Source organism: Berghia stephanieae, chromosome 3, assembly GCF_034508935.2.
Source record: "Berghia stephanieae isolate SIO BIC M18660-M18661 chromosome 3, UCSD_Bste_1.3, whole genome shotgun sequence".
NCBI lineage: Eukaryota > Metazoa > Mollusca > Gastropoda > Nudibranchia > Aeolidiidae > Berghia > Berghia stephanieae.
The window spans coordinates 98,729,753-98,747,084 of NC_088362.1; the positions used below are offsets into that span (position 1 = coordinate 98,729,753).

The 17,332-nt window shown below is 35.3% G+C and overlaps 1 protein-coding gene across 1 annotated transcript; it reads left to right on the forward strand.

Moving 5' to 3' along the window:
* The first annotated feature begins 1,414 nt into the window (after positions 1-1,414).
* LOC144968954 (uncharacterized) lies at positions 1,415-12,776 on the forward strand. The gene is made up of 10 exons (XM_078907848.1): positions 1,415-1,983; positions 2,177-2,278; positions 3,269-3,460; positions 4,449-4,674; positions 5,485-5,655; positions 6,265-6,424; positions 7,161-7,291; positions 7,723-7,830; positions 8,691-8,844; positions 9,427-12,776. The coding sequence occupies exons 2-10, from the start codon at positions 2,196-2,198 to the stop codon at positions 9,555-9,557; spliced, it is 1,356 nt and encodes a 451-aa protein (XP_078763974.1). The 5' UTR covers positions 1,415-1,983; positions 2,177-2,195; the 3' UTR covers positions 9,558-12,776.
* The last annotated feature ends 4,556 nt before the right edge of the window (positions 12,777-17,332 follow it).

Consider the following 17,332-nt stretch of genomic DNA (forward strand, 5'->3'; position numbering starts at 1 on the left):
CCCCTGTTAGTGTCTATAATTAATATGAGTGAAGTCAGTGGTTGTTCATATCGCATCAAAGAGTAACATTGAGCTTTGAGCTTTTTTTTTAGATTTTTTTATATAGCACAATATCCACTAAAATGTGCTTAAGGCTCTTTACAAGGGGTCCCTGGTCAACAGCAACATTTAACATGTAGGACGGTACATGACGCCTGTCAGGCGATATTACAATTTTTCGGACAAAGACAACGCTGTCAACAGCCAGGTACTCATTTTACACCTGAGTACGGTGAGAGAATGTGAGTAAAGAACCTTTTCCAAGGATTCAACTATGCGCCGAGCGAGACTCGAACACAGGACCTTCCGATCCGAAAGCAAGTGTCATACCACTAGACCATATAGCCGCACTTTAATTTAATTTAAAACTTTTAAAAGACAAACTCCGTCCCTGATCTAGTCCGGATAAAATAAACTCACCAATCTGGATATGCATGATGGGGTAGACAGGGAGTATAGTGATAGTCTGTCTCTCAATCATTCCCTCCCTTCCTCCCATCTTCATCTCCATCTTCCAGTCTTCTCATCGTGCAATATATTCACTTCTCGCAATCAGGAAACAAGAAATCATCTTCTATATATTTGAGTGTGTAGTGTTTGCAAAGATTCACTCGAATACTCATGCACTTACACACGTGAACATGGGTTTGTGCTACAGCCCCTATATGGGCTGTGCCTTTTTCTATTAGCCCTGCCCCTCCTGCCTCATTGTGTCATCCATGCACATCCCAACTGCGAAGTGGACACAAGCCCCTTCCTCACCAGATAACTGATCAAATAAACCTTGGATAAGATAAAAAATGTTCTGGTCCCCGGGAGTTTATCTTAAGTGGACTGCAGTGTGTTGGACAACATAGTCATCAAGAATCAGAGTGGATCGGGCTTTGATTGATAGATGGACAGACAGATAGGTCAGAGTAAACAAATCCTTCTCTTATCTTTTTCCCTGTGTGGGACTCATTTCTATCATTGTTATTGATATTAAGAACCAGATCATTGGAGCTGAGCCTATAACTATAATGGACATAGTAAAAGTACAATATAATGCTTCTAATTTAGTTTATTATCGAAAACCTAACCTTTTTTTTTTCTATTTTTGGTCAACAAATCAAGGCTTATCTAGCTCCAATTAAAGTGATCAAGTCGACATGAAAATGGCTAGTGTCCTTGTTCCACATTAAGGAATATGGAAGAGCTCATCCTCTCGCTAGCCATTTTTGATAGCATATCTCCCCCTGTTGTTGTATTTGCTCTATCATAGTATTTGTGGGTCCGGGTTTTGACAAAGCATCTTATGATGAGTTTCAGTGATTTCAGTAGTCAAAATATTTAAGTTCTGTCATTTATTCACACTTTTTTCCCTTTGTCTCACTAGAAAACAGCATCAGATGAAGACATTCATCATATTTGGATGAGACATGCCTTAAAATTTGCAAATAAGGCTCTCTTAGCACAAGAAGTTCCTGTGGGATGTATCATTGTTTATCAGGATTCCATAATAGCCACAGGGGGCAATGAGGTCAACGAAACAAAAAATGCCACGAGACATGCTGAATTTATAGCCATTGAGCAAGTACGAGATTACTGCGAGCTGAATAATCTTTGCAACGAAGAAGTATTTCGGAACTGCACCTTATATGTGACAGTGGAGCCGTGTATTATGTGTGCTGGTGCTCTAAGACAAATAGGAATACCATTGGTAATTTATGGATGTGCTAATGATAGATTTGGAGGCTGTGGCTCTGTGTTGAATGTTGCAGAGGACAAATTCATTACACCTAGTATTGGTCCTTGCTTTGATGTCATCGGAGGAGTTTTGGCTGAGGACGCTGTGACTCTTTTGAAAGACTTTTACAAAGGAGAAAATCTGAATGCCCCTGTGTCAAAAAGAAAGGTGAAAACTGGCAAAGAGTAGATCATCACAACCACCCGTTAGTCCACAAAGTAGGTAGTTTTACCATTTTTGTTTTGTTTTTTCAATGTTATAACCCAAGTCCATTTGTAAGAAAAGAATCAACATTTTATTCTACCAAGGAGCTTTTTTGCCTGTGTTCTGATATTTTTGGATAGTTTAAAGCAGTTAAAACGAAAATATTGATGAGTCCTCAGAAGAATGTTATATTATTTTCTTTTTCAGATTTGAATACCAAAGCATAATGGGAATTCAAAGATTTATCATTATCTCTTCAAGATCAAAGCTTCTTCGTTTACACTCCAATTACAGTTCTTCAACATGCAAGTATGTTATAAGCGTAGTTAACCGAGAACTATATTTTTAGACATTGCTGTTCTTGTTAGTTTGTTTTTCTACCATATATTTCTCATTCCGAATTGTAGTTCTTACCAAGAGGTATTGTGTTGCATGACTAAATGACTTAGGAGATTTAAAAGATTTTAGATTGAGAACATTTTCATAGCAACTTGCGTTAGAAAATAAGATCTTTTTCCAGAAGAAGTCAAACGCTATAATATGTTTTACTGTAATGTTGTTTTTTCAGATCACAGTTTATTGCTAAAGCAAATAGAAATAATGATGATAATTAAACCACAACATAGTCTTAAAGGGATAGACGTATGGTTTCCTCCTTTCCCCGATATTTCATTTTTAAAAGTCCTTCAGAGCCATCAGGGCCCATGGAGCCAGAGTTTATCCCAGTTTCTATAGCATGAAACAGACAATAGCAATTGCTTGCAACCTTTTGGATAGGACGTTAGTCTATCGCAAAGTACTTTTCACCAGATCTAACAGATCCAGCTACCCAATCACTACTGGAAGGGGGGGTCAAGATTCATAAAAAAATCTTGACCTCACCCAGGATTTTTCTCAATCCCTTTGTGTGTGAAGTGAATGCTCTACCAACTGAGGTATCGATACCCCCTCTCCTATATTAAGTTGCCTCATAGTAATTAGAAGATTGGAGATTATACCATAACTTTATCTAGTCTCATAGATATCAAATTTCCAGTATAAGGTTTGAGGTTTCAACGAAAGGCGCTATATAAATATGCTTATTATTATAAATTGAATTGTTCAAAAGAGCTATATTTTTTTATTAATTAATGCTGTCTAACACTGTGGACCAGAAGAATTGAGCAAAAATGGACTCAAATCCATCCAACAACAAAATCAAATCGATATTAAGAGATCTTACCAATGATAAGAATTTTTCTGTTTTTCTATCACTATCAATCACACAATAAACTATTCTCGACTCATTTTCCATTTCAGAAAATCCACATCTTCTGCCGTGGACACTGCCTCTAGGAAGAAACTAGTAATTCTGGGTACAGGATGGAGTAGCTACAGTGTGTTGAAGACAATAGACAAGAAACTTTTTGATGTCATTGTGGTCAGTCCAAGGAACCACTTTCTGTTCACACCTCTTTTAGCAAGCACCACTGTTGGTACTTTAGAGTTTAGGTATAAGTTCACAACTTAATGCTCATTTTACGTTTTTACAACAGATTTCATTTGTCACTTTTAATGTGCAGCAAAACAGTTCATCTGATGTGCTGTGATGAAGAATGTAAATCTTGTTATTTGTGAAAGTTTCGTTTCATAGAATTGTGTATTTTAAAGGCCTTTCTCACAATTCTGCCGTTGTTTTAAAAAACACAGTATGTGCAATGTTAATCAAATAGCACATACTGTGTCCTTTAATAAAACGGCAGAATTGTCATAATATGTGGTTGTCCCCCTGTGGAGTTGCATTAACTCTTTAGTTTGTAAAATTCACATATTTGAGCGTTGATTTAAAAAAAAAAAAAAATTGTGGTCAAAGATTACAGAGTGTTTTTTTGATTAGAGATTAAAGATTACGGAAAACTTTTTAGGATGGAAATTCATATGCCAAGTATTGGACCATTGCACATATGAATCTAAATATGACTGTAATGCTTTTGCATCTTTTTAATTGCCTCTAGTTCTAAACTGGAACTCTCATCTGCAAATGATATCAGGGATTGTCAGACGGGATCAACTGTCGTCCATATTGTTTATCAAAATTTTAAAAAGCAAAACAGTCCAAGCACAGTTCCCGGAGTCACTCCAGATATTACTCTTGTTTTCATCATTGAATTTTCTCATTCAGTCCCGAGTCCAATCTTTGAACCAATTATGTATCAGCTGTGGTTTTAGGGATTCTGGTAAATCTAATGCAACAAGGTGAAATTTCATATTTGCTGTGTCCCAACTTCTGGAGTAATCTTTGGTGTGCTCCAATATTAAAGGCCTTTTAAAATATTCAGTACCAGTAAGAACTAAGCAAATGATTAGCTTATACAGGTGTGTATACAGATTTTATATAGTAGTATTTCTTTCGCTTAATTTGGCACAGTTTACTCTTTATCATTATACATTTTTGTATGTTATCTCATTCTATGATTTTTCGTATTTTTACATTTCTCAGGTCAATTATTGAACCGGTTCGCAACACAGGCTTCCGTGAATCCGCTCACTTCCACTTATCCTATGCTCACGGCTTGGACCCAGACAAGCAACTGGTCCATTGTACAAGTGTGCTTCAGCCTGACCTAACATATTCCCTCCAATACGACAAGCTGGTCATTGGGATTGGAGCCTTGACTAACACATTTGGTGTGCCAGGAGTGGATGAACATGCTTACTTTTTGAAGGTTCGTTTGCTTCTACTTGAACAGAGATATTCCAAGTTCAATCAGTGGACGTGGCTCGTATAGATAGTTCTGGCAGCATGAAGTGGATGAACAAAAAAAAACAAAAACACTGTATTAATTTGAGTTCTTATTTGTGAAATAAGTTCCTTTCAAAGAAAGATAAATGAATAAAAAGAGATGCATGCATGCGTGCAAACTTGGAATAGTGTGTTAACGTTAAAGGCAGGGTTTGTCAGAGTAACTCCAATTTCACTTTGGAGCTGAGTATGTTGATTCATTTTAGTTAAAAGATTTCAGATTTTAGAGAGTTTACACCAACAGGGTCTTTATAGAGAGATGGGCTTAACATTTGTGTTTGTGTGTATATTTGATTTTTTCCTCACCAACTTTCATTTACACAGGGTTTTTTGGGGGGTTTTAAAAAAAACTTTCTTTAATTATCATGAATACGTAATTTTGTGACCGAGTGTTGTTTTTAGTGCTTAAACTCTGCTGAATTGCAACAAATGATTCTTGTGAACTTGATACATAAATGTGTAGATTTGAATTCTGATCATTGTGAATTGAGACAGGTCCTTACAAGTTTACAAAGTTTTTTCAAATCTCTCTATTAGTCATGTACAAAGATAGTATATCATCATAAGATAATTCACCAAAGGTTAATAATGCTATTCACATAAAACCTTTTTACTTAAAATTGCCCAAGTTACGCTCCAAATAATGGGTTATTTTTGTTTTTATTTCATTTCCAAATGAAAATTTAGTTTTCTGCTTTTTTTTTTTTCTTTCTTGACTTAAAATGCTGTCCAGGAAGTTGGCGATGCAAGAAGAATACGTAATCGTATTTTGGCCAATTTTGAATTGTCTGTGCAACCAAAGATTGATAAGAGCGAGAGTGCCCGTCTTCTGCACACTGTTATTGTGGGAGGTGGACCAACTGGAGTGGAGTTTGGATCAGAACTGTACGATTTTGTGCAGCAGGTAGGATGAGTGTGATATCAAAATTAGGACTTCTTAGTCATTATCTGTTGCATTATTTTTAAAACAATAATAATAATAATAATACATGGCATTTATACCACGCATTTTCATCATTGTGTGATGCTCAATGTATGTTACAGATAAATGTACAAAATTTAGATATATAAAATGTATACCTCAGTGATATCAATAACAGCAGTGTATGTAATATTGTATCAATATCATGAAAATGTGACTGTAAAAAGGTAGTGCTTTAACAATGATTTAAAATTATCAATAGATTTTGCTTCTCTTATCCTTCTGGGCAGGTCATTCCACACAAGGAGCCCAGTGTTTGTAAAGGAACGGCCACCATAAAATTTATAATTATAATTACCATATATTTCTAACATGCTTTTTATGTAGTCAGGTGCTTCATCATTTAGGCTTTTAAAACAAAACGGAGCAATCTTAAAAATGAGTCTTTCCTTGACAGGCAACCTGTGCAGCTCATACAGAATAGGCATATTTCTATAGCGCCATTTGTCGAAACCTCAAAGCGCAATATATATTGAACACATCTTCTAATTTTTATCATTTAAAAATATTTTTTTTGTTTTGTTTTGGAAGGATGTAGCCCGTTTCTACAAGCAACAACAGAAGCAGGTCAAAGTGACACTGGTCGAATCTAATCAGATTCTCTCCTTTTTTGATGACAGACTGAGGCAGTATGCAGAAAAGAAAATTAAACAGCGTAAAGGATTTCAACTTATGCAGTCCGCAGTCATAAGTAAGTTTTGGAAGGCTAGATTATAATAATTACAATGGGGGGGGGGGGGGGAGAGGTTCCTGGATTTACTTGTTCTTTTGTTGAACTTTTTCTTATCATCTTAGGATATTTTTTGATCACTTTTATTAATTATTCACAACTTAACAATTTGCTAAAGATCTGAACAACTGTGTACGAAAGGTGCCAGACAAAGCAACAGAAAAAGAGAAGAAATTTGGGACAATTTTAATACTTATATTCTTCACAAGGGTACACGTTTTACGCTGTAAACCCTCGCTTGCATCAAACAAGACATACTTTGAATACGAGAGGACGAGGGCGAGGACATTTGAGTTGCTCCATTTTATTTTTTTGAAAATATCAAATTAAGAAATTAAGAAGCAGGCACCAGTGTAAGATGAAAATCTGAACAAGTGTGTAAGAAAGGTCCCAGACAAAGCAAAAGAAAAATAGAAGAAAAAAAAACATTCCAAAAAATCAGTCTACCTTGACTGGGGATTGAACCTCAGATTACCTGTCAGACGTGCGACCATTACACCACAGAGGTTCCCGATAGTTGGGACGATTTTAATACTTTATACGTCTTCTATTTTTCTTTCTTGCTTTGTCTGGCACCTTTTATAACACACGTGTTCAGATCTTTATCTTACACTAATGCCTACTCCTTAATTTCTTAAGTTGATAACAATTTGCTCTTGTCCTTACAACTGTTTATCATCCCTCTTTATCATTTCAGAGGTAGACAAAGATAGTGTAACGTTGAAAGATGGCACAGTCATACCGTGTGGTCTAGTGGTGTGGAGCACGGGGTTATCACCAAGGCCATTCACCAGGGATTTAGATTTCACCAAGAGTGGAGCTGGACAGGTATGACTTGGCCACAAACTTTGGTTTTTCCTAATTTTAAATGTTTAATTCATTTTTCACTTTTTTTAGAGAAACTACTGGTTTACAGACAAGTCCTGACATAAGGAATTATGCCAAGAAAAGTATAGAATTTTGATTTTTTGAAAAATCTTAAAATATATAACAAAAATATTTATGCCATTCATATGAAGCTTATTGCTGATAAGTACATCAAAGACTTGAAAAAGTGGACTTAATGGACTTAAGAATATTTGTCTGTCTAATAGTTTTAGGTAATTAAAATGCTCAGTTAAATGAAATTTTAAAAAAATATATATTGAGAATACTTTAATATAATCATATCGATTTCCCCAAATTTTGATCTTTGAAATGTGTAACTATGAATCAGATTTTATTTATCATTAGAATGTCTTTTGTATTACATCAAACAGATAATGACAGATGGATTCTTGCGAGTGAAAGATGAAAAAAGCAAAAATATTTTTGCTATAGGCGACTGTGCTGAGATTGATGATTTGCATCTACCCTGTACAGCTCAGGTACGAATCTTATGTATTTGGTCAGTAATTGCAGACAATAGCCATGGTTTGTTTTTACGACATTAGGACAACAACTCAATTGTTGACTGAAGCAAAATTGACTTTATCAGTTTTTAAAAGAAACAGTGTGTTGTTAATCAAAAACATTTGCTTGCACTGGATTGTGTCCCTTGTTTACGGAGATTGTGGAATGATTAAGAATATGAAGGGAAATGACAGTCTTAAATTTCTAATCTTGTTGAATTATGGCTGCATTAGTATGGGACAAGTTCTGTTCTCATGATTTTCTGCAAGGAAGCAAATGGTGAATACATGACCTATTAGACAATAATAATAATAATAATCAATTCTTGTTTAATGTATGTTGGTGGATGGCTGTGTGATTCATGAGCTTAGCACTTGAAAGATGTAAAGTGATGAATAATAATTGCAGACAATATTGATATCAATTTTATAGGTTTTGAGGCAATCATTACAAAAAAAATTGAGCTTTATATAGCGCAATATCCACTAAATGTGCTCAAAGCGCTTTACAAGGGGTCCCTGGTCAACAGCAACATTTAACATGTAGGACGGGACATGATGCCTGTTAGGCAATATTACAATTTTTCGGACAAAGACAACGCTGTTAACGGCCAGGTACTCATTTTACACCTGAGTACGGTTAGAGAATGTGAGTAAAGAGCCTTTTCCAAGGACTCAACTGTGCGCCGAGCGCGAGGCTCGAACCCAGGACCTTCCGATCCGAACATGAGTGTCATACCACTAGACCACATAGCCGCACATCATACCTTTTGATGATTATTTCCATTATGTTGTCATATTCATTGATCTTTTGTTTTTATTTTTCACATTGAAAGGTCGCTGAACGTCAAGGTCGATATCTAAGCAAGTTCCTAAATTCTGGATGTGAAGAAGCCAAAATAGGACCCTTCACTTTTAAGAGTATGGGAATGTTGGCTTACATAGGCAGCTATGAAGGTCTTAGTGATACCCCTGCAATCAAATTGAAAGGTGCAACTTAAACAAATGTTTTCAAAATTCGATTAGATACTTTTTCAATAAAAATTCCAGAACAAAAAGTTTATGTTTGAATTCCCAGGCTAATGGGGAAATTTCAAAACCATTTTATAAAAATTCTGATGTTTCATCACACGAGTCACAACTGTTTTCTACTCAACCAACAGCTAATCCCCATCATCTGTTTTTTGGGGGTTTTTTTTTCTGATACTGATAATGGAACATAAATCTTTCAGAGCTGTAGGGGCCCCTTGAGCCAAAGTTTATTCCAGCTTCTAAAGTATTAAACGAACAATAACATTTGCTTGTCACCCTTTGAATAGGATGCTGGTCTCTCTCAAAGTACTTTTTGTCACACTTAACAGACCCAGCTACCCAATCAAGTGGTTCCGAAACAAACCTAGATTGCACCCACGACTCTATGTATTCTTTTCTTTTAAGCATACAGCATTTACAACTTTTAGATAAACAATCTCAATTAGGATAATTATACTCAAAGCTTTAGTTTTTCTTTCAGGCATGCAAAGGCGCAAGTGAACTTGATAACTATGTCTATAATTTATTCATTTATTTCAGGAGTACCATCTTGGTTTCTATGGCGATCAGCCTACCTGACCAGATTAGGAAGCTGGAGGTTGAGGATGCAAGTACCCTTGGATTGGACAAAGACTCTCTTGTTTGGGAGGGACATTTCAAGACTTGAATAAAACGTTTTCTCCTATCAGAGACTGAGATGTATTCATTCAATGGCAGTCCAATGAATTTATTTTTTTTTGGATGGTCACACATCCTCTAGTGATGACAGATATTAATCGTGGACGGATTCTCCATCAATTTAGGTAGTAAAATATACAGGTTAACCCTCTCCTTACCACCCATAGGAAAATCGTCACATTCGTTACGATGTAACTGACAAATTTTCTCATTCTGATTTCTCTTGTACACCACAAAATTTAAAGAAATGCTTTGATTACAGCTATAAATACTAAACACTGTGTTGTAGAGCTTACATGTTACTTTTTTGGTTGAGTAAGAAAAGTCTATTTTTGTGCTGGGTGGGTGTGGATTTTCGGGGGAAATTCTAAAAATAGCTAAGGAGAGAGTTAAGTTGTTTTTGTTTTGTACACTGAATGTGAAAAAACAATCATTTCTCTAATGGAAAGAATCACACGTTCATACAAAAACCTTTTATTTTTAATATGACGTCTTGGTTGACAATCCATGATTTGAATTTTATAGAGAAGTGGGAAAAAAGGTATCCTGTAGTGTTAATGTTATCATTACAAAATTGTAAGCGTTTATAATGGCATTTTCTCCTATTAATAGACATATTAAATGGGTGCTTTTACGGACAAGTGAGTTATAAAATGCTTTGACAAAGTTACTTGGATACCCTTTTTTTTATATTTTTGTTTTGTTATATTGGACCTGTATAAAAATAAGTGAAGGAAAGTAAACATATGACTTTTGGAAACTTAAGGGATAGCCACACATATTTCCCATTCTTATGTAGGGTGACTATAACTATATTTAGTCCTTTACCAGTCTAGTAAGAGACTTACTAGTCTTAAGACTGAGTGAAGCAAGGGACTAAAAAAATTAGTTCTTATATTTGTTTTCTAGTCTCTGACAGGTAGGCTTTTGGACGTTGAATAATTCTGTTACTTTGTGCTGGCAATCTCCAGCTTTCTAGTACACACACGATGGCATGTACGATACCAGTCTTTATACTTTTCCAACGCAAAAATATGTCCAAAGAGGAAATTAGCAACATATCTGGTATGTGTTTCGTTTCATTTCGTTCAATATTTGAACTTAATTTTGTCATAGTCACGTGATATTGTACAATGAGATATACGGTCATATTCACCTTTCATTGTCCCGATGGTAAGATAATGATAACTTGAACACTACATGACGGTACAGGTTACTGTTGAATTGAAATCCAGATTATTATTCTGTCGTACACTGCCAAAACTTTTTTGTTATTCGTCTTGGCTAGAAAACTTTTACAAATATTGATCAAGTTAGATGACTCCCAACTTTTCAAAAAGTCCTAAAGTTGAACCTTCAAAATCAACGTTTAATGGTGGAGACTTTTTGACAAGTAGGGGATTACCTTAATTGGTGTTTATCCAAATTAAAAGTGAATTTTTAAAAAAAATATCTTTTGTCAGTATATGCAATATATTATAGTTTTCATTTTATTTTTAATGGCAGCATACGTTACTGGTTGATACTTGAGCTCAGCAATTGGTGATAATTCTCTATTAAAATGGGACGCAAATTCATTGGTGTAATATTATCTGTCTTTATAATACTTTTGTAAGCTTTCATATCATTTTAATTATGGTGCTGTTTCACATGTTTCTTTTAATTTTTTTAAACAGCTTTAACTGGAATTTAAATTTTCATGTCAATTTCTCCATTTGTGTTTGTTAATGCAGGATTTCAAATCAATAAAAATATTTCCAATTTCAACATTTTTTTTGTGTAGAAATATCATTCTTCATACCAAACCGAATTCATAAAAAATGTTGAAAACAAGTGATAACTCTCTAATTTCTTTAATTTTTCGAATTAACATATGACATTTTGTATCAGTATCAGGCCTATTGTAAGTTTGACCCTGATCAGGAATCTGAAGCCAAAACAGTTAAATCTTTTTTAAAAACAAAATTTACAAGGGAATTAGAGGAATATGTGAGAACCGAAAAAAGAATTCACATGGGAAAACAGCGAAAAAATTAGGAGCATCCAGAAAATCTGACAGGCCGACCAGGTTCGAGTTCAAGTTCAACGTCTTTATCTGCAAAAGGCGAATTATCCCCATGATCTAGGAGGAGGTGATTATTCACGGTAGGTTGGGCTTGAACCCAGTAGCCTTTAGTTACGTAACAAAGACCAGGCTGCCCCCAACATTCAACATTTAGCTTAATTAAAACAAGGAAATGAATTTAATCCTGCGAATTCTGTAGGGCACATCAAGAGCAAATAATCATTCTCTTTTATCTAATTAATTGTTTCTTGGTCTTTTTGCCTAAAATTAAAAACAAATGACAAGGTTCAATGAACGTTTAGCACTTTTAAAAAGTTGTTTATATTTTTAATTACCATTTCATATTAATTCACTTATCTATACTCTATATTTAAATTTTGTTTCAATAAAAATAAGAAATTATTTACATTAGTTTGTTTTTAGGATTGTATACTGCTTTTCTATTTTAATTTTTAATTTTTCATCTTTTCTAAATTTCAAGAGAGCGAATGTTGGTTGGCCCTTCCTGGAGTGAATGATTATTCACCAGTCTACTTATTATATCTATTCATACCATTTTGTATGGGGTCTTTTGACCTCTCATGGTTGGCGGGAGGTCGCTCTTGTTACATTTTTTATACCCCTATATTTCCTTTTCCAGACTGCTTTCTTTCCTTATCTTGGCATGATATTACTTGGTTTTGACATGACCTGAGTCGGCTGAGAGGGAAACAGTCAAACATATATTATTTGTTTTCAGATGTATTTTTTTCCCCCTCATACGCCATCTCTCTGCTATGTATTGTTATGACTTTTTGATTTTAATATAATATTTTGTAAGCACTTTGACAGTTTGCTCCTTGAATCTACCTATTTCTGTATCCCTTTTGGCAGTGTCAGTGAGGACCTTTAAAATGGTTTTAGACCTGCTACAAACTCCCATAGTGGGCAGGGGGGTACATACTGTGTCTTCTATCCCCTTATAACTGTTTTCCAACATGCTTTCTGTCTTTGTCTTGGAATGAGATTACTTGGTTTTGTCCTGGCCCTGGCAGGAGTCCTAGCTGGGAGGGAAACAGTCAAATGCATATTGTTTTGGGAGATGATATTTTTTTCCTTGTAAATCATCTCTCTGTTATGTATTATTAAATTTGTTATTTTCAATGTATTCCTCTTTGTTGGTTTGTTTTTATTTGTTTTTAAGGGTTTTACGGCTCATGCAACACATGAAAGTGGGATAGTAAAAAGTTCTAGAATTACAATTAAAGCACCCAAGGGCAAGAGAAAGTAAGCAAAGGGGAACTGGGAACAAAGAGGGATCAGATGCAGATTCCAAGAGCATACCACCAATGTACATAGTTTGAGATCACCTATGTCTCATCCTTATACAAGCATAAAATCCAATTTTCCTCCCAGCCAGGGCCAGGACACGTTTGTTTTTGTTTTTAAGGAAGTTTTACGGCGCTTGCAACACATCTAGGTTATATCAGCGCCAGTAAAAAGGAAGAAAATGGGATAGTAAAAAGTTCTAGAATTACAATTAAAGCACCCAAGAAAAAGTAAGACAAAGGGGAACTGAGAACAAATAGGGATCAGATGTAGATTCCAAGAGCAAACCACCAATGTACTTAGTTTGAAATCACCTACAAGTCTCATCCAGACACAAGCACAAAATCCAACAAAGAGGAACACACTCAAATGCTTACATTATACATTCAAAATAAAAATAATAATACATAACAGAGAGATGATTTACAAGGAAAAAATATCATCTTCCAAAACAATAACTATGCATTTGACTGTTTCCCTCCCAGCTAGGACTCCGGCCAGAGCCAGGACAAAACCAAGTAACCTCATTCCAAGGCAAAGACAGAAAGCATGTTGGAAAACAGATATAAGGGGATAGAAGACACAGTATGTACCTCCCTGCCCGCTATGGGAGGTCAGGATCCCCACCCAGAGGGCCAGGACAAAACCAAGTAATCTCATTCCAAGACAAAGACAGAATGTAAAGTGGAAAACAGATTTACGGGGATAGAAGACAGTGTGTACCTCCCTGCCCACTATGGGAGGCCACCCAGGTAATGCATTATCCTCTTGGCCATTTCACACCCACCTGAGTATATCTCTATTAACAGTTCTTGTTCTAATGTATGGCTAATGCCCTGAGGGCATCTACTCTCACTGGATGGACAAACCAACTATTTGAGTCAGTAAATTGACAAAATGATGGTTTTATTACTCACGTTAGTGTTTAATATTAGAATCGTTTCATAAAAATAAAAGTGGATGCATCGAGAGAGAAATTTTAAAATGTGATTTATAGTTGAAATATACATATTGGTGGTGATCACAACAAGTCTTATATTTGTCTATGTCTACATCACAGCTGCCTTAGATCACTCTCCCAATTGATATCATGACAAAATCAATAGAAAAATGCTGCTGCTTGAAGCTCGAAGAAATAATTAACAATAGGAAATGAAATGGAGGCTTCAATGATTTAAACGAATACAGATAATGCGGATGTTTCGGGTTTTCCCATTGATCAACAAGACACTATGAATAAAGCACTTAGGGACAAATGAGAGATGTGAGAATGGCATAGCTAAGATAAATAAACAAAACATGATAGGACATGAAATATAATGCTCCTTTGTAAGGAAACACGAATAAATATAGAACAATCAATATTAATTAAAGGTAAGTAAATTTAATTATTTTTTTAATGTGAAAATTGTGTTGTGCAGTATATAAAGTAAAATAAAATGTAGACTCTTGTTATTTGTTTTTGTTTTTAAGGGTTTTACGGCGCTTGCAACACATTTAGGTTATATCAGCGCCAGTAAAAAGGAAGAAAATGAAATAGTAAAATGTTCTAGAATTACAATTAAAGCACCCAAGAGAAAGGAAGACAAAGGGGAACTGGGAACAAATAGGGATCAGATGCAGATTCCAAGAGCAAACCACCAATGTACTTAGTTTGAGATCACCTATGTCTCATCCGGACACAAGCACAAAATCCAACAAAGAGGAGTACACTCAATTGCTTACAGTATACATTTAAAATAACAAACATAATAATACATAACAGAGAGATGATTTACAAGGAAAAAAATATCATCTCCCAAAACAATAACTATGCATTTGACTGTTTCCCTCCCAGCTAGGACTCAGGCCAGGGCTAGGAAAAAACCAAGTAAGCTCATTCCGAGACAAAGATAGAAAGCAAATTGGAAAACAGATATAGGGGGATAGAAGACACAGTAAATGCCACCCTGCCCACTATGGGAGGCCAGGATCCCCACCCAGAGACTCTTGTTAGAAAACTGAATAAAATAAATTGAAATTTCCATTTCATTTCCTATTGTTATTTGACAATCAATAGAAACAAAATTGTCATAAAAATTACACATGTATTTCAGCAGTCAGTGCAAACCATGCATGTTTTATTTTTAAAAAATATAATTTACAAGGTTTTTAGACTTTTTATGCCGCCAAATACATCTAACAGCAGTTGAAGGTTATAAAGCCCTTTAAGGTTTGAAATACACTTTTACATAATTAATACTTCTCCAACATCTCAGCGGTGTGTAAAATCTAATAAAAGATTTATGAATGTTATTATTGATTATTATTATTATTATTATTATTAATTTGGGCTAGTGTTTCAGCATACACATCTAGAAATCATTGAAATAATTAGACAAAAAGTTTTAAAATGAAAAAGAAAAGAAGTACCATTGAGTATTGTGCATTATGATTGGAGGTACTATATCAGTATATCTAGATATATTCCAACACTTCACAGGCAGCTCTTTTAATGTTTGTTTTTAAGGGTTTTACGGCGCTTGCAACACATTTAGGTCATATCAGTGCCAGTAAAAAGGAAGAAAATTGGATAGTAGAAACATTCTAGATGTACAATTCAAAGGACGAGGAAAAAGTAAGACAAAGGAGAGTGGTTCAAATAGGGAACAGATGTAGATTCCAAGAGCACAATATATCAGTGTACTTAGTTTGAGATCTCCGAAAAGTCTCACCCAGACACCTGCACAGGATCACGCTAAGAGGAATACACTCAAATGTTTACAGAATACATATCTAACAGGACAGAACAGAGAGGTGATTTACAAGGAAAAAAATATCATCTCCCAAAGCTAACTATATATTTGAATGTTTCCCTCCTAGTCAAGGACTCCAGCCAGTGCTGGGACAAAACTAAGTAATCCCATTCCAAGACATAGACAGAAAGCAACTCGCAAAACAGATAATAAGGGGATAGAAGACACAGCGTGACCTCCTGCCCATCATGGGAGGTCAAAGACCCCGCCCGGTTTTTAGTCATTAATTCAATTTCATACCCATAACAAATCCTAATAATAATGTCTCATGCAAATACGTATTACTTTTATTTCTTGGTCATTTCATAGCAACATTGAGAATAAAACATGGACAATATCAGATCCTGTCTTATCTCCATAATAGATCTTTTGGTATTTAAATGGATATAAAACGGAATATAGTAGAATTACTTTAAACCGAAATTTTGGGGACCTTCTAAACCATTTCGGTTTAAAGACATTTTGGTTTAAAGCAATGTTTTTCAAGGGTAGTAACTATTTAAGAAATTTGCTCATTTTTAATCGTATCATGGGTTTCCCGTTAAATGAAGTTGTTGAATAAATGTCGTCTTCGTAACCATTAATTTTTTTTTAATTTTTATTTTTTATTTTTTGTGTTTTAAAAATATTTTTGGGGGTTTTCGTTTTCGATTCAAAATTGTTGAAGGAGTTGAGTTCGGGATGCCGTGTATTTTACATATCTCAGTCTTGATCAACTTTTTTTTCATCGACTTCACATAGTATTTTGATTTTTAACTCAAACGTGTAAGCACAGTGCTTTCTTTTAGTTTAGACATCTTTTAGTAAAATGCAAAGCTCAAATAAGATCGAAAGTTCTTGTGCGATAATTGATAATGAATGATGCGCAGCTACTCAGAGGTGAAGTGAAATGGAAATGAAAAGGCGTGTCAAGTGTCAATGTTAAGCTGTCTACTACACATCTCTCTTTTGTTGAAAAGCCATTAGGTTCAAAGGCCTAATTACATAGAACCTCCCCCCCCCCCCCCTCACACACACATTTAAACAAAGTGGAAATGAAATGGCATTTCAATGGTAAGTTGTCTACCCCCCCCCCCCCTCCCCCACCTCCTTATCGTCGTGTTGAAAATCCAGTCAGTTCCAAAGCATCAGCACACGAGCGAGAACATCTCGCTTGCGTGATTCTACACCCCAACTCCCCCTCTTTCCTCATTTTTCGCCTGCCAGTCACCCGCTGTCTTCCTTCCTGTCTGTGCGACTGTGGTGTTGGCCAAGCCCAAGTGCAGTGATTGAAGTTTTTGCCTCCCCCCACCCCACCCATCATCCTCATCTTATACTTACGCTCTGTTTGATATTGCCGGGCATTATTACGTGTGGCCTCATATTGAGAGAAAAAGGGAAGGTGCTCTCAAGTTGTTTCGGTTTAAAGAAAGTCCTGCTTAGAAGTATTTCGGTTCATCGTAAGAATTAGTACAAAGAAAATGAGGAAACTAGTATAATCTGTTAAATTCTTTGCGGTTTAAGGTATTTTTCGGTTTAGCTTCTTTCGGTTTAAAGTAATTTTACTGTATTTGTTGTTATGCTCACTCATTAAAGGTAGAATTTGTGTGACTTTCTATGA

What these genes read in the sequence shown, in the direction of transcription:
- LOC144968954 (XM_078907848.1), top strand. Translation starts at nt 2,196, where the DNA reads ATGGGAATTCAAAGATTTATCATTATCTCTTCAAGATCAAAGCTTCTT. An exon ending in CCAAGAGTGGAGCTGGACAG is followed by an intron (nt 7,292 to 7,722) that starts GTATGACTTGGC and finishes TACATCAAACAG; the next exon opens with ATAATGACAGATGGATTCTT. An exon ending in ATCTACCCTGTACAGCTCAG is followed by an intron (nt 7,831 to 8,690) that starts GTACGAATCTTA and finishes TCACATTGAAAG; the next exon opens with GTCGCTGAACGTCAAGGTCG.